Here is a 25143-nt window from a genome sequence, read left to right on the forward strand (position 1 = left end):
TTCCGGTTATATTGCATTCATCCTGATTTCTTAAAAAAATAAACACACTGCGAATTTTATTATTGTGTCTCAAAAGTTGTGTAAAAAATCGCGAGATAGAAAAATCAGATTGGATTATTGATTTTTACAGGAGCGGAGATAAAAGCCAGCTTTTAATTTAGTGGCGGTTTAAAGTGTAACTGTCCCAAAATGTCCCTAATTAGCGACAGTTTGGTTAAAACCATAGCTAAATATGGTTGAATTGGTTGCACATGGATCTCCTGCCAACTAAACCGCCGCTAAACCTCCATTTGTGCAGTGTTTGGGCCCAAATCACCGTTAAATCATAAATGCTGTCAATATCGCAGCATTTCCATATTTTGCCGCGCCAACCGCTAATATGTTTCTTTTAGATGTGGTTTTAAAAAACCGCAGCTATCTACATTTTTTTTTGTAATGATAAGTGAATCATGATGCATGTATGTGACCCACGAGATATATGTGTTCATGTATGTGAATAATTGATGATAGAATTACAATTGAAAAGCATTGCATACAAATAGTTGAAATCATGAAATATTTAGAGTATGGACCACGGGAAAATTTTTCATACCCAATTTTAAATGCTAATTAATTTTTGCATCGTTTTAACTCAATGACAGAGATCACTACCAAATATTTTAAATTTTGTAGGAAAACGTAAAAATCAAACCTAAAATATGTAGTTTATTAGGATGAAAATATTCGCTTTTTATTTTTGATATGGAGAAGAGAATGTATCTACAACACTGTGGAGAAGAGAGATGTTTTTCATATATATGTTGTCAGCAGAAAACGGACCCTCCGTTTTGAGTTTGGAAAAAAAATAAAAAAAGTTACAAATTCTAATCGGACGGTCCGATTTGTAATTTCGAAAATAAAAAAAATTTTAATGTTGAAATCGGACCGTCCGATTTTCATTTTAACAAATTAAAAAAAATAAAAAATACAAATCGGACCCTCCGATTTGGTGTTTATTTTCTTCTTGAAGCAAATCGGACCCTCCGATTTGTAGTTTATTTTTTTCTTCAAACAAATCGGACCGTCCAATTTAAATAAAACACCATATAAAAAAAATACCTAATCTTCCAATATCAATGTATTACACATATATTTAACCAATATAAAAAAAAATTAGCCAAAAATATTTAGTCACACTTAAAATTTATCGTGAAGTTTTTTTCCTATACAAAATATTATTTTATTATTCGATAAAGTGGAATATTTTTTTCTCTTAATTTTTTTATAATATAATACAACTATATATGTACACCAAAAATCAACTATGAATCAACCATTGCATATAAAAATACAATTTAACATCTTATTAAAAAAAGTTATTATACTAAAATAAGCTACTTTGGTTATTTGTCCATTAGAAATTTAATTATTCTATTAAAATAAGTTTGTGGTTGATTATTTAGTTATAAAAATTATGTGTAAATTAATGTTTATAAATATATTCAAATGTATGGCTAGCTTTTAGGGTATATAGTGTAACATAGCCCAACTCACCTGTTTGAGAATATTATATGCTTTGACATTTTGAGTCTCAAGATTTTGTTACTAGTGGTAGGAATTATGGCAAAGCCGCCACACATACCAATCAAAATTTAGAAGATTCAAATTCGATTTTAATATTATCTATAACAAACCAACACATCTACTTAGGAATATTATTTGCTTTAGCATTCAGAACTTCACGATTTTGTTATTGAAAGTATCAAATATCAAAACTACTCTAAAAAACTAATAAATATCAATATATATTTTTTTGTAGTAGTTATTTTTCCTTTGTGAAAAGAAAAAAAATTGGCCTCAAATGGCCGGCCGCCTCGTCCCAAACTCTGTGGATTTGATGGTATAAATTTGATATTTTTGTTTCACAAATTCAAAATTTCAGCTGAAATAGTTTTTAATTTATAGTAGGCTTGGTGGATCGACTCGACAAATTTGGTCCATTTTACAATCCTAATAAAAGTATAAAACTCAAAGGATAGCACTTCTAACTTATAAGAGTTTCGTTAAGAAGACAATAAGGTATCTCTACAATACATACAATGGACTATTTGTTTGGTTCAACATAAATTAAACATAAAAATCAACCCACATTTTTAACCTAATTTCAAAATTCTATCTAATCCCTAATTTAATTTCCCCTTTACCCTTGTGTTGTTCCCCAACGGCAGTCCTTTTGCATCCAATCCTCATGGTCCCTGACCATCCCACTACCACATCTCCATAAGGCCCGACTAGACCTCTGCGACAGGTCTTCCGACAGCGCCGACCAGCCACCGGCAACGCACCCTCCCTCAGCCCATGTTCCGAGAACCCACAGCGCACCCTCCCTTAGCGACGTACCGGAAACCACGCACCTTCCGATAGCGCCGAGAAGAACAACGCAGCTCTACCTCCATCTACGCCGGTCCGAAACACCGCGGCCAACTGTTCATCAATGCTGTACCAGACCTCAGGGGCTCACACTCCAGCAGCGCCGTACTAGACCCCACGGCTCACCATTTGGCGCGCTCCGCTTCCGCCTTTAGCAGAGCATAGTGTCATTGGCCTATGTTTTCCATTGCGGGTGTCGTAGCTACGGCCCCCAGACGCCTAATGTCGTCAACAAACAACCGGAGGTTAGTGGGTTGTTTTTTATTATGCGCTTATAACTGTTTCTGTTGCTAATAGTTTCACATGCAATGAATTTTGTTGAGGTGTTTGATTGTTGATGGTGAAAAAATCAGTGGTTGTAATTTCACTGTACCGGATCATGTATAGGGAGTTGTTTTTGTAGATGTTTGATGGTTTTAGTTTCAATGTGTAGTTGCATCTAATTAGATGATTACTTTAGCATATTTTTGGATGGTTGGTTTTTAATATACGGACTGATTTTCAGTTTTATAAAGGTTCTAGCTTGCTTGACTGAGGTGGAATTTGACGTGTCGATTTATGGTTGGTTTCTAGTTAGTCTACTATGCCCGAAATCTGAGTCACATTCATGATTCCGTCAATTACATCAAATGTATATATGCTGATCAAGGCGAACTAGGTATTGCATCAATCAATCAATTATAAGTAAGTTTTCTTTTTTTACTTTGAGGATAATTTGATATATCGTTGTTGCATTGGTATTAGATGTATGTATTTTTTTTGTGTTTGCTACTAACTCGATGTACACATGGTGAGATCAATTACATGTCAGATGGTTAGTTTTTCAGGCAATTAGATGGTCATTTTTCATAATGGGGATTGCTATTTTGATTTGATTGTAGTGTCAGCACCTTTTTAAAAGGTAATGCTAAAAGATTCTATGTTTTCTACGTAAACTAGTGTATATATGATGCTGAAAGAGTGTTCTAATCTTAGATATTCAGTCCTGACATTTACTGAAACGGATGGTTACTTTAATTCATTTGTGGTGGTTATTTTTTGCTGTAGCCATTGTTATTTGGTGATAACATGTTGTTGTGCTGTGTGATTCTTATTTACCTTGCTGATTGTTGTGTTTATAATTGGTTGATTTGGTCTCTAAATCCAGTTAAATTCTTGCTGAAGATTTCCTTTCTCTACATGGGGCTGCTATTTTTTTTATTAGCAGATAGAATGAATACTATTTTTATGTCTCACGTTGTTTTAATTTTTCTTACTTGATTATAAACTGAAAAGAAGATTCACTTGGATTGCAGAGAACCTATTGAGTGAGTATTTATTCATGGCGATCCAATCATACATTCTCCTACAGTCTAAGCTATACATCAGATGGGTAAAAAGGAAGTGAGATCACCATTCACGGCTCCGAACACAAAGACGTTGAAATAACGTACAGAAGGATTGCCAAAAGGGAGAAAGTTCAAAGGAAGAAAAAATTAGCATACTTAAGATAACGTACTTGATAAGATTTGAATATTTACCTTATTTACTAGTTAGAGTCTTGGGAATTTATTTATGACACATTAGGATGACATTTTTGTGGTGGATCTCTTTTTTGTGAACTTATGTGAATCTGTTGGTGTAAAGGAATTCAAGCATGACACTGATGAGTGAGTAAAAAATGACCATCTATTTTTCTTATGAAAGTAACCACCTAGATACATGGTGAACCGAGCATCCAGTATAGTATTTCTTAGTACAAGGATATCTCTTTTGTATTTCAAGCTGACATTACTTGAATCTGATAAGTGTTGACTTCATTATCACTGTTCTTGAACCAATATACTATAATTTGTTTTGAGTACCTGCTACAGTTTACAAGGGTTGAATACCCGAAAACAACTATCCATGTATATAGTTACAGAAAACATCCGATTTCATACATAAATGAACATCCAACACATCTAAATAAAGATAAACATGTAATTACTATCTAAAGCAACTAGCTGCACACTGAATGAAATTAATCAAGCTCCTTATACAACAAAGCATAAGAACTTATCTAGATTAAATTGGTTCATTGAAATTAATCAAGTCTAGTTTCTTGCAACAATTACGAACACACCGGATACCTATATCTTTAGAGAATAAAGCCACCCGCTGGTAACAACAAAAGCATCACACTTGGCATTTGCGTCTTTGAAAAATATAATCTTCATTTACAATTGCTGACAAATGAATAACTATTGAAATCCTATATCCATGGAGAAAAATATTAAAGGTACTCGAAACCATTTCCAACAGATTCTAACTGCTGCCGAATGAGCTTAACAAAGACATGCAGCTACCAGCTTGTTGGCGCTCATGCCGGCAAACCGGAGCACCAAAATTCCATATTTTGAGAGGCATCCAGAGGAACCACCTGCTAAACAACATAAAACTATGACAACAATTAACTACTTGCATAGTAATGTACTAAATAATCGTGCAAGGTCGGATTAATTTAATCATGTACCGGAGCGACATTTAATTTATTCTCTATCTAGTTTATTCATCATATAAATATAGTTAATCTAAATATGCAGGATAAATATTTAGTCAACCATGAATTCATATCTCCTGAATATTTAATAATTATTTTTATAAAGAGTCTAAATAACCACATCTCCATTAGCTAGATTTTATATTATATACTTCACTAATACGGTTCCAGTGAAACTTTAGAATCATTATCACACGCAAATTCTGTACATATCAAATATACATGACATTGAATTATCACATGCGAATTCTTCATCCATATAATCATAAAAAGAATTTAATAAAACCATAGAAGTGGTTGCATGTGGAGTGCTTCTGTTGCATCTACTGAAGCATTTAACATAAAAAAAGCCCCCTACTTTCACTAAGTGGAATGAATAAAAATCATAAACAAATAACCATCCGCTATGCATGCCTCTACGTAAATTGCTTACCTTATTGGATTCCTCACCCTCTTCTACGCAATGGTTGGGATCATTGTTATGTGAATTTGATGAATTTCCGTTACTGACGGCCAATGGAACACCACATAATGGTTGAATGAAATTCAACTCCATTTATGCTCTTCCGAGGCGTGACTGATGTCTCAAGCCTGACTCCACTTGTAATCCCTCTAACTTGCGAATGCCGACGTCGCAAGGAACACGCAAGCCGACTGCGACGGAATGCCTAAAGATAACAAAATTTAAGACAAATGCTGGCCAAACATAGAAATTGTATAAAAAAGTTTTACTCAGGCATTTCATCGAGGATATGGTGTGCATAATATGTAAACAGAGATTTTACACTCAATTTAAGCAGCAATCAATCCAAAAAAATCAACCATCAAACATTTTGGAATCCAAAAAATATCAATCCATTAATCTAAGCCTAATCTAAACACTAAAAATAGAATTAAAAATTAGTTAAAATAAATAAACGAAAGAACACGGGAAGGATGAAGCATGGAACCTGCGTTGGTGAAAGGGGAAGAATGAAAAGAGAGGGGTAGCAGAGGCGGTGTTGCAACGGCACAGAGCTCAGCTGCTGCTGGGTTGCACTGGGGTTTCTTGCCGGGATTGGGCTTTGCACAGAGACCAGGGGTAGCGTACAGGGGATTGAGAAGAAATGGAGAAAGAGGGAAGAAAGAGAAGAGAGGGAAGAGAGAAGGGGTAGGCGATGGTAGTCGCCGGTGGTGATGGCGGTGGTGTCGGACGGAGGGCTGAAGCGGCGAGATTCTCGGATTAATTGAGAGAATGGAGGTCACACCGTCTTGAAGGAGGGAGTTCGTTGTTCTGATTTTATAACTGACGGTAATCCTAATTTGTTTCAAATTTCAAATTAAAAAGAAATCAAAATAAATTAATTACCCATAATTTAATTTTAATTTCAATTAAACCCCAATGTATGTATTGTACAATAAGAATATTGTCTCCTCATACTTTCCCAACTTATAAATATCTAAACACTCAATCAAGAAAGCAACAATAATAATAATGTACAAGTAAAAAACTTTTCATAACCATAATTAGTCACGGCCAAAATGGTGCCACCACTTATCTTACTTCTATTCCTTACTCTTCCTCTGTTCTTATTTTTCTTCTTCTTTCAAAAACAAAGAACACTTGTTAACAAGAACAAAACCTTTCCACCAGGTCCTAGAGGCCTTCCAATAATTGGAAATCTTCACCAATTAGATCATTCTTCCCTTTATCTTCAACTATTTGAACTCTCAAAGAAATATGGCCATATATTCTCCCTTCAATTAGGTCTAAGGAAAGCAATTGTTATTTCATCTCCTGAGTTAGCCAAGGAAATATTAAAAAACCATGATCGTGAATTTGCTAGAAGACCAAACATGATTGCTCAACAAAAACTTTCCTATAATGGATTGGAGATGTTCTTTTCCCAAAACAATGATTATTGGAGAGAGATTAGAAAAATATGTGTTTCTCATCTCTTTAGTGCTAAGCGTGTCTCAAGCTTTTCCAAAATAAGAGAGTTTGAGGTCAAGCAATTGATCAAGAAAATATCAAGCCATGCTTCATCAGAAAAGGTGACAAATTTGAATGAGGTGTTAATGGCTCTAACAAGCACTATCATATGTAGGATTGCCTTTGGGAGAAGGTATGAAGATGAAGGAGTTGAAAGGAGTAAGTTCCATAGTTTGTTCAATGAGTTCCAAGCCATGTTGATTACTCTCTTTGTTTCGGATTATATACCTTTCTTGGGTTGGATTGATAGACTCAAAGGACTTCATGTCCGTCTTGATAGAATTTTTAAGGAGTTGGATGAGTTCTGCCAAGAAGTTATTGATGAACACATGAATCCTAATAAAGACATTTCAGAGGGAGAAGACATTGTTGATGTCTTGCTTCAATTGAAGAAACAACATTCATTTTCCTTTGATCTCACTTATGATCACATCAAAGCAATATTATCGGTTTGTACCTTTTTCCTCTACATTAATTTCTTATTTATGGGGATTATGCAATTTGCACTAATTTAATTCATTTGACTACACAAAAAATTAATTAAATAAAAATATATTTTTCTTTGTTTTATTTTTTTTATAGGATATAATTGTAGCAGCAACTGATACAACTGCAGCCACAGCAGTTTGGGCTATGACTGCACTAATAAAAAATCCAAGAGTAATGAAGAAAGTTCAAGAAGAAATTAGAAACTTTGGAGGTCAAAAAGATTTCTTAAAAGAAGAAGATATTCAAAAGTGTAGCTATTTTAAAGCTGTGATGAAAGAAACATTAAGATTATACCTACCAGGACCATTACTTATGCCAAAAGAAACAAATGAGAAGTGCACTATATATGGCTATGAAATTCCAGCTAAGACTATAGTTTATATAAATGCATGGACTATTCATAGAGACTCTGAAGCATGGGAAAATCCACAAGAGTTTTATCCTGAGAGATTCTTGGAAAATTCAATTGATTTTAAGGGTCAAGATTTTGAGCTAATTCCATTTGGTGCAGGTCGTAGAATTTGTCCAGGTATGCATATGGCACTTGCATCACTTGACCTTATCCTTGCTAATCTTCTTTATTCCTTTGATTGGGAACTTCCTGAAGGGGTTAAAAATGAAGATATTGATGTTGAAACTTTGCCAGGGTTGGCTCAACATAAGAAGAATCCTCTTTACCTTATTGCCAAAACTAAGAAGGAATAACGGTATCTCACTACACCACCAGTTCAATTTTGGAGGATTTTGCGGCGGTTTTAATAGCCGTCATTAAATTATTTAGTGGCGCTTGGTGTAACACTGCCATTTGAAATCCAGCAAAACGGGTTTAATTTGTTTGCACTAGTAACCTTATTCGATTAAAGAGATTATTACACTTATGTCATTTTCTTTTTATTTTTCATTTTTATTTGAAAGGAGTTTTATATGTGAGGTCTTTTTCACAAGTAAGGATATCTATGTAATAATTTTCTCAATAAATTAAACTATTATTTTAATTTTTAATGTTTGGTTTATTTTTTTAATTTCGTCTTTAAGACCGTGCTTGTTTATAGAGACAGGATACTGAAACAAGGACACAGAAACTCAAAATCGTGTTTGACAGAAGAGACATGGACAGAGACAATATGTCCAGGGACACTGAATTAGTGTATTTTGTATCCATCTTGACAAGAAGAATACTCAAACACTAACAAGGGATACAACTTATTTTTCATTTTTTTCATTATTTTTGTTAATTTTCTCTAATTATATTTTTTATTATTATATTTTTCGTCTCAAATTTTTTGAATGAAAAAAATGAGAATAAATTATATTTTCATAATTTGTTCTAGTTTATCACCAAACAGAATACAAGAACACATAATTTTGTGTCTCTATCCGTTATATCTTATTTTCAGTATTTTGTCTTACTCTGTTTTCAGAAACAAACGCAGTCTAACATTTGAAATGTCTTATTTTTATCATAAATGTATTATTTTGTATTATTTCATTAGTCCTATAGTCAAAATTAACATTTTTTTTAAAAAAAATATTTTTTTTCTGTTATACTTTTTTTTATAGGTAGCGCCAAAAATCGTATTTGTAGTAGTTATATATAGTGGTCATTACAGGGATTTGAAAGTAAAAGTGTTAGAATAATAAGAGAAATAAAAAGTTAATAATAGAAAAAAAATTGAAAAAGAAATTTAATTTTGATAAGAGAATTAAAATAAGACTAAATAAAATATTTAAAATAAAAATAGAACATTTTAAACGTAAAAGACGAAATTAGAACTTACTCCAAATGTTATGATTAAATCAGTACTTTGATTTCTTAAATAAAATATAAAAAAAGTGTTTAAAGAATGAAGATGCTGTCAATAAATAAAAATAGTCGCTATAATGTAATTTTCTCAAAGTGAGGATGGATCTTCAGTTTTTTAGCTATTGAATCTGAGTAATTTTTTCTATACTTTTTGTTTTTTCAAAAATTACAGCGATTGACTCTGAAAAGGTGCTTCATTTGAATATAATACTCCTTTTAAATATTTTATACTTAAAACATAAGTGAAAATTATATAATAGTATATGAATTGATGTACTAAACATATGATATATTAGTACATAAACATGAAACACTCGGGGACAATTTTTTTCAGATATAAAAATGGAGTTTTATTTTCATATACTAATAGTATAAAATAATTTATATAGTGATTTAATTATATTTGTTTTAAATGATTTACGAAGTTAATATAAAAAATAATTATTTATATAAATATGACGTTGAATAATTAAATGCATATATAAAATTGGTTTACACACATCAAAACTAAATTTATAAAAATATCTCAAAAATATTGCAATAACTTTAGAAGTGAAATTCTGATTTTAATCAATAAGTAAAGAGTAAAGTAAGTACCTGGTAAGATATTGTTGGTATAAAGAAAATTGATCGAAAAGAGTCTAATAAGAATTTTTATACACTACAAGAAAAATTGGCTTTTGTCATGCTTTTAAAGAATGCCAAAGTATGAAAAAAAGTGTAGCGATAGCTTTTTGTCATATTTTTGAGCTATCGGCATACTTTTGAAAGGGTCACATTCGCGAGTGTACCAGTTACTCCATCGTCACGCTTTTGTCAATTTATTGGTATACTTTATTTTTTGTCACGCTTTTATCTATTGCCACGCTTAAAAGCGTGGCCGTATGTAAAATCTTATAGCCACGCTTTTAAAGCGTGCAAAAAAGTGTATATACAACCACGCTTTTAGAAACGTGTGATTGGGTTGTTTTGGTTACGCTTTGAAAGCGTGCCAGTAGGAGCCGTAAAGTGTGGCTTGCTAGTTAGAACCTTTCGCGACACATTCAAAACGTGGCCTATTCCTTTGTTAAATTAAAAAAAAAAGAGAAAATAAGAAAGTATAAAAAGAATTGAATTTTTATTGATTTACATGAATTATTTACATGCTATAATTATAATTAAAAAACTACAATTCTATAACAAAACTAATAATTAAATTCCTAGTGACTCTTTCATACTTCAAATTTTGTAATTCTGCGTGATTTTCTTTCTACATTTTGCTTCAATCTCCCTAGCTTGTGCTTCTTCATGGCAGGCCCAACGAATATTAGGGCTAATTGTAAACCTCGCGTAATTAGCAAATAATTAGCTAATATATTAATTATTAATAAAAAATTAGAAATATGTATAGTATAATAAGGTAGAATTAGTTAAAATATGAATTTTGACACTAATTTTAAAGATTTTGGCTCAAGATTCGGTCGAACCGGACCCAATGCCCAACCCGAAACTTACTAACACATGAGCTTCAGCTCGTCTTTCCCCCATCATTGGTGAAAAAAATTGAAACACTCCAAGGAGGGAAGAACTTGAGAAACAAACCCTACTAACCCTCCACCAAATTTTATATAACTTTCAATCCAGAGCTTTGATCGCCGCATTGTTTACGGCCATGCGTCCACGTGTCGAGCTCTACAAAGTCCAGTAATCAATTTGGTAAGTAAGTTACATTTTCAGTTTCGATTCTCTTTTTTCCAATTTCGAAAATCCAATGTGTTTGGTATTGAGATTTTTAGTTATTTTGATGTTTTAGGGTCAAATTAGCTTGAGAAATTAGCGGGCTTTTGTTCGATTGATGCACGTATAAGGTAAGGATTTTCAACACCTAGTGAATTCCTTGATTAATTGTGGTTGAGCATTAAGCTTGTGTATATGAATGTGGTAATATGTATTAGGTAGTGTATATGTGAATTTGGGACACATTTGAGGAGATTGGAAGCTTGCTTGAGCTTTGGGTACTGAATATTTGGTGGTGGAGGCTTGTGATTTTGCCAATTTGAGGTGTCTTTGGTGTAGGGAGAAATCGGCCAAGGTATGGTTTCGGTTTCTCGTATGTAATATATAATGTTTTGTGAAAAATTAGGATAGATGACCATAGGATAGATTGGAATATATGATTATGTTAAATGCTTAGTAGAATTGATGGAAAATATTGAATTGGGTTGAGAATAGATTGGTGGTTGTTTCTTATGATTAATGATTGATGAAATGATGATTTGAATGAATAATGATGATATTTGATAATTGAGTATGAGATCGTGTTGATTGTGGATTCTTGGGGTTGAAATTGATGAATTTGTGTATTGATGGATTATGGAATGAATGAGAAGGACCAAGATAGAGTTTAGCTTGTCTTGGTGATGTTTAAAAACGTGGAATGTTAGTATTGAGTTGGAAAAATTGGTAAAAATAGAGGTTTGTGATTTTTGAGAAAAATTTGATTTTTGACCAAACTTTGACGGGTCATAACTCAGCTTCTGGACTCGCAATCTTGTCCAAACTTGTCTTAATGAAAATTGGGGTCCATGAAGTTTACACCATTTGAAGAATGAACTAAAAATGTTTTCTAACAGAAAAGTTGTGCGCATTAGAAGTTTGGTGTGTAAAGGTGGATTCTGCAGCACTTAACGATTTTTAGCCATTCTGCAGAACTCGCCTACGCAAGCACACACGCGACGCGGACATTCTATTCTGTTTTGATGTCCTGCATACACGAGAGGGTGCATGCATACACGAGGATGTAAATTTAAGGGGTTGTGTACGTAGACACTCGCACACGACGTGGGCATTCTATTCTGTTTTAATGTCCCGTGTATGCGGGAGTGTACCTGCGGACACAAGCAGGGTAAAATGCACCTTCTGCGTACGTGAGACCATGCATGCGTATGTGGGACCCTATTTTTTAGCAACTTGAGTTTTGTGCTTTAAACATGAATTTGAACCTCTAAACCTCTATTTCTACTCTCCAAGACCCTATTTAGTTGTAGTAATAGTAAAGGAGGTTGTACTAGGAAGTGGAGGTAATTTAGAAGTGAAGAAAGTTGAGATATGATGAGTTTTGATTGAGAAGTGCGGAAATGTTATATAAATGATGAATATTGGCCATAATGACAATGAATGAATGAATATGAATGATAATTTGGCTTATGCACTTCTTATTATCTAAGATACGAGTTTCTCTAGGTAGGGACTGTCCAGGGTTAGCTACCGGACATGTCGGGCTGGCTTTATAACCGACAGATAAGACTCATCAGCCATAGTGCAGGCATATATGATATGCATATGTTTGATTTGTTTGCTTGTGCATTAATTGGGCTTGCCTTTGTGAATCACTATGCTTAATTGCCATACTTGCTATCTGCATTAACTGTACTCTACTTGTGTTTGTCTTTGTCTATTTTGTTTGTCTGTGTGGATCTACTGAAGTTTTGTAGGATTTTGGAGGAAGGCGAAGAATTATGAGGGTTTTAGTTAGAGTTTAGTTAAGACTAAGAACCTTAGATAACTACCCTACTTATGGTTTCTCGTTTTAATATTTAAGATTTAAATTTGAGTGTCGAAGTTCTAGGATCGCCTCTGACTTTTCCGAGACCTTATATATTATGTATAATCTGGCACCATTACCATGCTGAGAACCTCCTATTCTCATTCCATACATATATTGTGATTTTCAGACGCAGGTCGAGGGGCACGTCGCTAGGCGTCTGGAGTTCTTGTCGCAGCGGAATTAGGATTTTGTATTTTTGGGGTTTTGATGTTTATGTATATATATATGTACAGACTTCTCTTTATTATATTTCACGTTTGTTCCTCTTAGAGGCTTTTGGAGAACTATGGTTTATTTTAAATACTTTAAAAACTTGGGTTTTGTAATTACTTGTGTAAATATTCTCCAGCCAGCCTTAGCTTCGCAGGTTGAGTTCGAAGCTCGATTATTTTATATCCTTGACACTCTGTTCCTATTATCTATATGTATCTTTACTTTTTTTTTGTACGCAAGTAATCGTTACCTTGAACGTTGCACTTTTATTTTTCACGATTTTGTTTAACCAACCTTCAAGACTCCTCGAATATTATATTTTTTGAATTATATTATTATTATATTTTTTTTAATTTTATAGGTCGTAATACTACACCACATCTGTTTTATGGCTTAAGTATAAAGTCTTGTGTGGTATGGTGTTACACTAATGCTGTTGTTGGGGACAGAAGAGGACCATGCGTTCCTGTTGCTCTCTATAGCCACGCTTTTGAAGCGTGGCAAAAAAGCTTGGCCGAATCTCTAATCAATCGCCACCCTTATAAAAGCTTGGTAGAAGCGATTTTGATGTGTGTTTTTTAATTTTTATGCTGTTTGTCTCTTTAATTAGATGTGTATGTTGTATTTATTAATTCTGCCGTACCTCACTTTCTTTTGAGGATTTAGTAAGTTGTTAATCATAAAAAAAATGTTACAACTAACGTAAAATTTTAAAAATTTTCATGCCAAAATAAATACAGAACTCTCAATATGAGTAAATAAGAACAAGGCCTTTCATCTCAACAACCACACCTCCAAACTTTGCAAATTTTATATAATAATTTATCACATGTAAAGCTCCAACAAGCAGCACCTAAAGGCCAAATTATTTAATTTATTACAATCATGATATATGATAACCTTATTATTATTAAATGAAGGGTTTTGCAAATAGGCAAAGAGGATTCTTCTTATGTTGAACAAGTCCAGGTAAGACTTCAGTATCAATATCTTCCTTTTGAACTCCATCTGGCAACTCCCAATCAAAGCAATAAAGAAGATTAGCAAGTATAAGATTCAATGCCGCAATTGCCATATGCATCCCTGGACACTGTCTCCGACCATAACTAAATGGAATCAAATCAAAATCTTGTCCACCAACATCTATGTTCTTGTCCATTAACAAGAATCTCTCTGGATAAAACTCTTCTGGATCCTTCCACTTCTCAGGGTCTCTATGTATAGCCCATGCATTTATGTACACTAATGTCTTGGATGGAATTTTATATCCATCAATGATGCTAGCTTCTTTGGTTTCTCTTGGTAGAAGCAATGGCAATGGTAAATGCAACCTTAGTGTCTCTTTTATTACTGCCTTGAAATAGGTCAACTTTTGAATGTCATCTTCTTCTAAGAAATCTTTGTTGTTGTTTATGTTGTTGTTGTTGCTTCTTAGTGTGGTTCTAATTTCTTCTTGAACTTTCTTTAACACTCTTGGATTTTTTATTAGAGCCGTCATTGCCCAAACACTTGTAGCTGCTGTTGTATCTGTTGCTCCTACAAGCATGTCCTGCCAAAGGAAATTCATTTTTTTTAATATTTTACCAATATCTAAAAATGCAAAATCTGAAAATTGCTACTTTTTTTCTTTTATTATGTATATTTAATAAATTCTAGAATGTAAATAAATTTTACCAATAATTAATTAACACACTAGAATTTTTACATTCTATTGTTAATTTTTGTATACGCACATTTATATATGCACACATGAATAAGTATAAGGCTTAATTATATATTCGGTTAATCTTTATAATTTTACTAAATTTATAATTAAATTTTTATATTTTTATTTTAATTAAATTTTTAATTTGTTAATTAAGTGTTTGTGAGTATAAAAAATATTACATTTAACAAAATATTTATTTGTAAATTAAAAATATTTATAATTAAAAGTTTAACTAAATTTTTTATTATATATTTTTTGTGAAGAATATTCTATTAATTTAAATATTTTTAAAATTAAAAAATTTAATTATAAAATTAAAAATAGTGTAAAGATCCAATTAAAAAAAATATATAAAGACATTATAAAAAATTTATACACCAACAAATATCTACGCCGTATTATAAATTATGAGTAATACTAAGAAGACAATTATATATATATATATATATATATATATATATATATATATATATTTACTTTATTTAACTTAATATCTATTTATTTCAATAATAACTAAAAAATACAAAATAAAAAATAAATGCATTAAAAAAATCCAAAAATATAAGTTAGACCTCTTTATAATTCTCAAATTATGATTTCCAAGCATTATACCAAATCATTATATTAATGCACTCATGTTTCTATATGAATTTTAATTACATATATATTAGCAAAAAAATTATTCGTCACCTAACGGTTAAAAATAATCAGCATGCTTTCATCTATTTTATTGAAATAAAGATACATATTCATCAAAATTTAAGAGAATAAATAAAGGATAGAGGGAGAAAAGATTACAAACCATGAAAATTGCTTTGATGTGATCATAAGTAAGGTCTATGGAAAACGAACGTTGTTTCTTCAACTGAAGCAACACATCAATCATATCCTCTTCTTCCGGATTAGTCTTTCTATTTGGATCCATGTGTTCATCAATCACCTCTTGATAGAACTCATCCAACTCCTTAAAATTCTCATAAAGACGTTTATTCAATCCGTTGATTCTATCAATCCAACCCAAGAAAGGAATGTAATCCGAAACAAAGAAGCTAGCGAACATTTCTTCACACTTATTTAGCATACTATGAAACCTACTCCTTTCAGCTCCTTCATCATCATACCTTCTCCCAAAAGCACTTCTACAAATGATAGTGCTAGTGAGAGACATTAATGCATCATTCAAATTTGTTACTTTAGAAGATGAGGCATGTTTGGATATTTTCTTTAACATTTGTTTTACCTCAAAGTGTCTTATTGAGGAAAAGCTTGAGACACGCCTAGCACTTAGGACATGTGTAACACTTATTTTTCTAACTTCTCTCCAATAATCACCACATGAAGAAAATGCAATATCTAAGCCATTATAGGACAATTTTTGTTGGCCAAGTAATCTTGGTCTTCCACAAAATTCATGATCATGGTTTTTTAGTACCTCTTTGGCAAGTTTTGATGAGGAAATGATAATGGCAGGCCTTAACCCTAATTGAAGGGAGAAAATTGGGCCATATTTCTTGAAGAGTTGACATAGTTGAAGGTGAAGAATGGTGTTATCTAGTTGATGAAGGTTTCCTATTAAGGGAAGGCCTCTAGGACCAGGAGGAAAACATGGATTATTATTCTTAAGAGTCCTATAGAATTGGAAGATGAGAAATAGAAACATAGGTATTATTGCTAGGTAGAAAATTAGAAGTGGTTGTAACTCCATTTTCAATAATATAAGTGACCAACTATGATAATGAGATATTAAAAGTTTAGCACTCTCAAACTCACCAACACTCGCAAGAAAAAATAGAGGAGACAAGAAGCTTTTCTTCAATACATAAGCTAAGTATATATTATATACTCCTTACAATATTGATGCCTTTATATAGGCCAAGCTAGTTTAATAAAATAAAGGGTACTGCTAAGGAGCCAATGGCCTAAGCGTACAATATATACAATAAGCTAAATTTTTTATCCATGAATAAAATGAACATCACCCATACTATCCAGAATAACCATCCGGATACTAGGGATAATAAACACTCATCCCAAAAATTTAAGTTGATTTTGGAGTTCACCAAGGATCAAACCCTTGACCTTTCGGATCTAGAACTCTAATAACATGTCATGAACCCACTCATCTCAAAAACGTAACCTGACAGAATAATGTAACACTAATAGTCATATCTCTAATACTTCCTAAACCTCCATTGTACGCATTGTACGCTTAGGTCATTGGCTCCCTATACTTTCTCTAAAATAATATATCTATCATAATTACTAAGAATAATGCTTTTACACAGTGCTTATGGCCAACTTGCAATAATAATAGAGTTTGATTTGATTGAAAACCTCTGCTGATCTGTCAAATTTGTTTTCTAAATATGTGTGGTCATGATAAACTTGTAACCATTCTCAATGGGATAATTAAGCTTGACGTATATATCGACGATGGAACACACTCAAGTGTATACTCAACTTTCTTTGAGTTATGTATATATAAACACCAAATTAATCAAATTAAACCGAAACTAAATCAAGTTATTTTAGATAAATCAGTATTCCTAAGTAAAAGACTGAACTAAAACCGCCACAACATTTTATGAAAAAATAGTTTATTAAAAACTACTTTTTTTTAGTTTTATTTGACTTAAAACTAAATAAAATTGATTTCACTAAAGAGCATCATTTCTCTTCTAAATTGCCCTGACTGCTTGCATTAGGCCGACTACATCGATGTTAAAATTGGTTGATTATTTATAGAGTATATATCCATTTTGGTCTTCAAAGAATTTCAAACCAGACATTTTAGTCCCCAACTAAATTTAATTACTCGATTAGTCCCTAACAATTAATTTCGTCAGTCACTTTGGTCTTTAGCTCCGTCAACTCTAACGGAAGACAAAATGGTCCCTGAAAACTCTAACATATGACAAAATGATCCCTGACAACTCTAACAAGGGACAAAATGATCCTGACCCCTTTATTCAAAAATGACACTGTTCTTCCCCAATTTTTATCATATCTCGTATAACCCTAACATTCATACTCTCCTTCTTCACCTTCACAGTCTTCTTTTCCATCTTTTCCTTCCTTCTCTTTAGCTCCAAGATTAAGCCATGGTGTAATTGTCACACGTGTCGCACCTACCTCAACATGTCATGGACCACACACTTCCTAAATCTTTATAAGTGGTACATCCACCTCCTCTATACTTCACCCACCAAAAGCATCCACTTCCACGTCTTTGATAACATCACCTCCAACACCGACAACGTCCACGACATCCTCAAGACCAAGTTCTACAAATACTCTAAGAGCACGTCTTTCTCCACTCTCTGGCAAGCAATATAGATTGTTAGACATTAGGACATCATGAGAAGATTCTCCTTCTTCCACATCATATGCAAATTCTTATTTGAAATAGATACCGAGTGCTTTATTCCTTCTTTTCTGGAGTCCAAGTTGTCAGACAGTTTCGACCTCGCATCCAAGCTATTACAACGAGCAATATCGTCGTTGCTGTTCATATGGAAACTAAAGCGATTACTAAACATTGGTTCGGAGAAGAAGGTGAAAGAAGCGATCGGAGTGGTGGACAATGTGGTCATGGAGATGTTAGGGCAGAGGAGGAGGGAGATGCCAACGACGACAACGAGTTGAGATTTTTTTTTTCTTGTGAACATTAAATTTATAGAGTGTGCATTGTGTAGTTTAAAGTTACAAGTGTTAGACTGTTAGTGTTATGTGAGATATGATGGAAATTGGGAGAGAACAGTGTCGTTCCGGAACAGAGGAGATCAGGGACCATTTTGTCCCCTATTAGAGTTGTCAAGGACTATTTTGTCCTCCGTTAGAATTAACGGAGTAAAGGACCTAAGTGACTGACGGAGTTAATTGTTAGGGACCAATCGAGTAATTAATTTTAGTTGGAGACTAAAGTGTCCGATCTGAAATTTTTTGAGGACCAAAATAGGTATATACTCATTATTTATATATAAACCGGTTGAAATCAATTTTTGATTTGCTAAAAAAGTTTTTTTTTTATATAAACCGGTTTAAAACCAAGTTGCTATATATCTAAAAAGTAATTTGATATAATTTTCAGACCAGTTAAAATAATTTGATACAATTCAATTCATTTTCTAAAAAATTACTCTTGATGGTGACAATTAAATTAACGTATAGTTATTTTTAATTTTCTCAATAATAGGAAAAAGTGAGTAAGACACTGCGCGCGCGTACACACACATATATATATATATATATATATATATATATATATATATATATATAATAAAAATAAGGGATAAGTATTGTTTTGGTCCCTTACGTTAAAGGTCGGAATCGAACCTGTCCCTAGTGTATATTTTAATTTAAAATCGTTCTTAATATTATATTTGGTATTAAAATCGTCCTTTTAACCATTTTACCCTTGTATTCTCTCACCTCTCTAACTTCAAATCCTATCTTCTTCACTCCACCGTTACAACACAAAACACACAGCGCAATTTCTTCTCCTTCTTCTTCTTCACACACAACAATCACTCTTTTTTTTCTTCTTTACACACAACCATCACACACCACCTCCTTCTTCTTCTTCTGCTTCTCCATCACACACAACCGCCACACACACTTCACCTCGACGGCAACCTCCCCCTGATGGCGGCGACCTCCACCCCGACGGCACTGCGACCTCCACCCGACGGCGTGGCGACCTCCAAGCGCAGCAGCGGCCAACGACGACCTTCACCTCGACGGTGCAGTGATCTCCAAGAGCAGCAGCGGCTAACGACGACCTCCACCCCGATGGCAATCTCCAAGAGCAACAACGGCGACCACCATGTTTTTTATAAGATAAAGTTTCATTCTTTCTGTTTTAAAAAGAAATTGAACATGTTGTTGTTGTTAGATTTGGAGAATTTGATGTTGTTCATCATAATCCCTAATTTCCTAATTTTTATTGTTGGTTTTATTTTTATTCTTATTTCTGGATTTTTGGATTTCTGGATTACTGTTGTATTTTTATTTTTGAATTTTGTGTTTCTCTCTAATTTTTGTTCTTTTTTCTTGTATTTGATTGTTCTTAGTAATTAAAATGATAGATTTTTTATTTTTGTAATTGGAGATGAATTTGAGTATTTTTAATTCTTGTAATTGGATTTTGTTAACTGTATTAAGATTTGAAGTTTTGAGTTTATTAATGGAAGAGTTTTTTCTATCTTCTGGAAGAAGAAGAACAAGAACAGAATTTGTTCTCCTGGAGGAAGAAGAACAAAAAGAATGAAATGGTGAAAAAAATGGGTATTTTTAATTCTTGTAATTGGATTTTGTTAACTGTATTAAGATTTGAAGTTTTGAGTTTGTTAATGGAAGAATTTCTTCTTCTGAAAGAAGAAGAACAAGAACAGAATTTATTCTCCTGGAGGAAGAAGAACAAGAAGAATGAAATAGTGAAAAAAAGGGGTATTTTTGTCATTTAGAAAAAAATATATTTAAAAGGACGATTTTAAAATTAAATATAACATTAAGGATGATTTTAAATCAAAATATACATTAGGGACGAGTTCGATTCCGACCCTTAACGTGAGAGACCAAAACAATACTTATCCCTAAAAATAAAGTGACAACATATGGTAATTAATTAGAAGTTAAAAAGATTCTAATAATAGTAAATTTGGCTGGAAGTGCTAGCCTAGTTATAAAGTTGAAAGGCTTATGTAAGATGGGAACGTCTACTAATACTTTATTATAAATATTGATGTGTAAACATAGATTAAAAAACAAGAAGAACAGCATATCACATTTTTTTCAAGAACCATCATATATTCCAGGAACTCTATTTTGCTTAGATTTTTAATGGCCAATTAAATAGAATATGGCGTGCTGGAAAAACAGTTACAAAAACTAAAACAACTCGCTAGTGTCATCATCCATCTTGATAAGCCGTGCGATTTGAATCGATTAAAACAACTAATCCAATTCGAAGTATATAATAATTTGTTGTGGTTTGAATTTGAAGATTTTGTTTTTTTTTTTAATTTAATTCAATCCGAATGATTTGGATTGATCGATTTATTCTTCTTTTTCAAAATTAAAATCTTAAGATTTATCACTAAAAAATAGAAATAATTTCAAGTTGGTAAAATAAATAAATAAATAAATTTTATTTTACATACATAAAATATTTAATAAATAATAATAATAGATGAATAAGATAAAAATATGTAATAAATTAATTATAATATATGTAAATTTTAAATTTAATAACAAAATAATAATATTATATTATCTTGTGTGATTTTAAATTGGATTGGATCTGAAAAATGGATCTAAGATCTGATCTAATTCATGCGATTTGATAAAGAATAAAATTTAATTAAATTTAAATAATTCGGTTTTGATAAGTTTTTAGTTTAGATTGAATTTTTCTTTTGGTTGACTAGAAACAAAATAAACAAAAAAAAGACACTAAAGGAAATTATGCATATTTTTTTAAACAATCTCTGTTAATTTTTGGGTTAGAAAGTAGCCACTTTGTATAAGGTTGGTCATTTCGCACTGCAAACTTAGCCATGTAGTCAGCGGCAGACTCACTGTCCATTTCCTATTTTGAAATTATTGAATTTTGTCAATGATATCCGCACTATTACCAGGAGCATCTTGAATAATAGCAGTATAAACATCAAGACAGTCCACTTCACAAATGATTTCATTAAAACTGTAGTTCTAAGGTAAACACAACTCACTCAACATACGCAGAAGCTCACATCGCACAATGGTATCCACCGAAATAGCACCCACACACCCTTTGATCCAAGTCCCTGTACTATCTCAAAGAATGTAGCTAAAGCCGGCTCAGTGCTAAGTGGGCAAAACACTAGCATCACAGTTCAATTTGATCACAGAGACAGCAGGGGAGTTCCAAAAAAAAAATGCATAAATTGGATGTAAGGTTCTTCTAACATAACAAAAACTAAGAAAATCCTTAGCTGTTTGTGTAATTAAAAATGTTACTTTCACAGTGCTCCAAGATTCCTTCCCATTAAAAACATCGTTATTACGATTTTGCCAAATCCACCACAACGTTGTCGAAAAGAGGCATTAATGAGAAGAAGAATAGCATCTAATCCACTTAAAAAACTCCATGTCCAAATCACTTGACATTCTACCAATGCTCAACGAGTATCACACCGCCTGCGCTTTAACGAAATCCCTAAAGCAATGGGGTTGCACACTAGAACAGTTAGAATTTGATGTTTTATTGAATGTGTGTATGTTATAATTTATGCATGCAGTTGTTTTTTCTATGAAAACTATTATATTTATTGATGGATATCTTTGAATTAAGGAGAAGTTCTGCCGAATTATCTTTAAATTGTTTATTAAAATATGTTTGGTTTGTCAAAAAATGATAATTGTATTTGATGAGAGATTCTAATTATAGGGTACACTTTGCCGAATTTTCTAAAAATTTTAATAAGTTGTGTTATTGGTTGAATTCTAAGGTGTGCTTTGCAATATGATTCCAAGTTATTATATATGGATGTATGATAGGGATAACAGTGGATAGGGGGTTTAAAACCTGAGTTCTTTGAGGGGCTTGACGCATTTGTCACGCATATCTTCAGCATGGACCCGTTTAAGTCTGAAGGGGTATCTAGGTGTCCGTATTAAAAGTGTCGACTAACTAAGTGGTTAGGACCTGTAGATATAACGCTTCACCTCTACCGTAACGGGTTCAAGAATAGTATTGGATGTGGGTGGAACATGGAGAAGTGAACGAGAAGAGAATTAATTGGTTTGCCTCTAATTTGAATAAGTCTGATTGTCGATCAACGAGGGTTCGGGTGGTTCGTGACCTAAACATGAAAGAAATGACTTGGGAGGCTAACCAAGAGGGATATAACGAGATGGTGTTTGATGCAATTGGTGTTACGGAATTGGAAGAGGCTGAAGAAGAGTCTAAACCGGAGACAAAGAGATTTTATCAACTGTGAGAATCTGCTACAAAACTTTTATTCGAGGGATACATTCATTCGGAGTTGTCTGCATATGTTAGAATGCTGAGTATTAAGTCAGAGTCAAATGATACCAAAGAGTCTTTTGATAAGTGGGCCACCCTTTGCAACGAATTGGTATCTATCGAGTCTACTAGCATCCGCCGAAACCACTACAAAGCAAAGAAGCTAGCTTTGAAATTGGCTCTAAATTCGGTGAAAATTTATTGTTGTTTGAATGTTGTATGCTGTATTACAAGACAGATGCAGACTTAACTGAATGTAGATTTTGTAGATCACCAAGGTTCCAAGTCGAGATAGAACAAATTGGTAAATGTCGATTAAAGAGAATTCCAATGAAACGAATGCACTACTTGCCCTTAATTCCTAGGTTGAAATGATTGTATGCATCGATGAGTTTGACCCCTCACATGACCTAGTATAGTAACAACAAGAGAAATGATGGAATCATGACGCATCCGTCACACGGAGAAGCTTGGAAGCATTTTGATAGGGTCCATCCTACATTTGCGAGCGAGCCTAAAAACGTTAGACTAACTTTGTGTTCTGACGGGTTCGCACTGAATTTTAATTTCAATAACACGTATTATTGTTGGCCTATAGTCGTGACACCTTATAACCTAAGTCCCGAAATGTGTATGAAGGACCCATACATGTTCCTAACTTACATCATACTTGGTCCCAACAATCCAATGGCTAAAATAAATGTCTACTTGCAGTCCTTGGTGGATGAGTTAAAGGAGTTGTGGATCTATGGTGTAGAAATATATGATATTTTAACGAAGACAAACTTCTAACTGTGGACTGCGTTGATGTGGACCATTAATAACTTTCCTGCATAGGGTAAGTTGTACGGTTAGTCCACTCATGGCAAAATGATATATCTCATTTGTATGGAGGATACAAAGACGTTTTGGTTGAAGAATGATGGTAAGAATTCATGGTTTGATTGTCATCAAATATTCCTAGACATGGATCATCCTTTTTGGCGCAATAAGGACTTGTTCAAAAAGAATAAAAGTGAACAAGAAAGAGGCACCTATGAGGTTCAATGGTAGGTAAGTTTGTCACCGTGTCAGTAGAATCCCAAGGATCGTCGATAACAGGGCAGATCTGAGACCTTCGAGATATGGTAGGAAGCATAATTGGACTAAACAGATTATATGTTGGGAGTTGCCTTATTGAAAAGACAACTTGGTACGACATTATCTTGATCTGATGCGCATTGAAAAAATGTGTTTGATAATATCATGCACACAGTAATGGATGATGAGCGAACAAATGACAACGATAAGGCTAAGTTAGACTTGGTGGATATTTGTAGGCAGACAGATCTAAACTTAAAAAGACTTGATAATGGGCGGTGGGCTAAACCAAAGGCAGTGTTCGCTCTAACGAAGAAGCAGAGATAAAATATTTGTAAGTGGATTAGAGGACTAAGGTTTCCTGATGGTTATGCCTCTAACTTGAGTAGGTGTGCAAACGTGTCACAGGATAGCTAGGTTGAAGAGTCATGATTGTCACATTTTTCTGGAGTCTTTGCTTCCTGTCACATTTAGAGAACTTCCAACTAGCATCTGAAAACCCTCACAGAAATAAGTGAGTTCTTTAAGGAATTATGTGCTACGAAACTTAGAATTAATAATCTCACAGATATAGACAAAAATACTTCCATTATAATTTGTAAGCTAGAGAGGATATTCTCTCCATCCTTTTTTGACATTATGGAATACTTAGCAACCCACCTACCATATGAAGCAATACTATGTGGACCAGTCCAAATTTGGTGGACGTACCCATTTGAAAGGATAATTGGTTCATTCAAGTGCATCGTAAAGAACAGAGCCCGGATTGAGGACAACATCTACAAAATATTCCTAGCAAAAGAAACATCCGCATTTCGCTCATTTTATTTTCAGCCTCATATTGAGTTATGTAGAACAAGGGTTGTAAGGAACAATGAGAGGGGAGAATTCTCGCCAAGTGAAACAATATATCCAATCTTTGTTGAAGGAGTTGCAATGGGTGCGGACAGTGACTATTGGTTAGAGCAGAAGGAAATCGATGCCGTACATCTACATGTGTTGCTTAACTGTGACCAAATTTTATCTTATCCCAAGTCAGTTTATTAAGTTTTCATAAATATTGCAATTAGTAAGATAATAACATTTCAATCCAATCAAAACTTCTTTATCCTATTCTATCATATACGTTATTTCAAGAGGCAAATCATGATACCTCATTGAATCATTTTTCACGTTAGTTCAGAAAATATGTCAGCATGTATCTAACTGACACAACAGATTCAGAACTATTTGCACTTAGTTGGGGCCCAATGAATAAGAATAGTAGCTACCCGACATACAATGTTAATGGATATCAGTTCCATTCTTTATAGTGGTTGATTAGAAAGAAAACAGATAACATCGGAGTTTGGG

General features: G+C 33.2%; 2 protein-coding genes across 2 annotated transcripts; one reads left to right on the forward strand and one right to left on the reverse strand.

Moving 5' to 3' along the window:
- Positions 1–6451: 6451 nt before the first annotated feature.
- On the forward strand, positions 6452–8300 carry LOC130963684 (cytochrome P450 83B1-like). The gene is made up of 2 exons (XM_057889783.1): positions 6452–7351; positions 7485–8300. Exons 1-2 carry the CDS (start codon positions 6452–6454, stop codon positions 8094–8096), a joined length of 1512 nt encoding a protein of 503 aa, XP_057745766.1. The 3' UTR covers positions 8097–8300.
- Positions 8301–13771: 5471 nt separating this feature from the next.
- LOC130961732 (cytochrome P450 83B1-like) lies at positions 13772–16513 on the reverse strand. Its single transcript, XM_057887725.1, has 2 exons — positions 15505–16513; positions 13772–14543 (listed from the first exon to the last, which is right to left on the reverse strand). The coding sequence occupies exons 1-2, from the start codon at positions 16405–16407 to the stop codon at positions 13905–13907; spliced, it is 1542 nt and encodes a 513-aa protein (XP_057743708.1). The 5' UTR covers positions 16408–16513; the 3' UTR covers positions 13772–13904.
- Between the last annotated feature and the right edge of the window lie 8630 nt (positions 16514–25143).

Source organism: Arachis stenosperma, chromosome 2, assembly GCF_014773155.1.
Source record: "Arachis stenosperma cultivar V10309 chromosome 2, arast.V10309.gnm1.PFL2, whole genome shotgun sequence".
Lineage (NCBI taxonomy): Eukaryota > Viridiplantae > Streptophyta > Magnoliopsida > Fabales > Fabaceae > Arachis > Arachis stenosperma.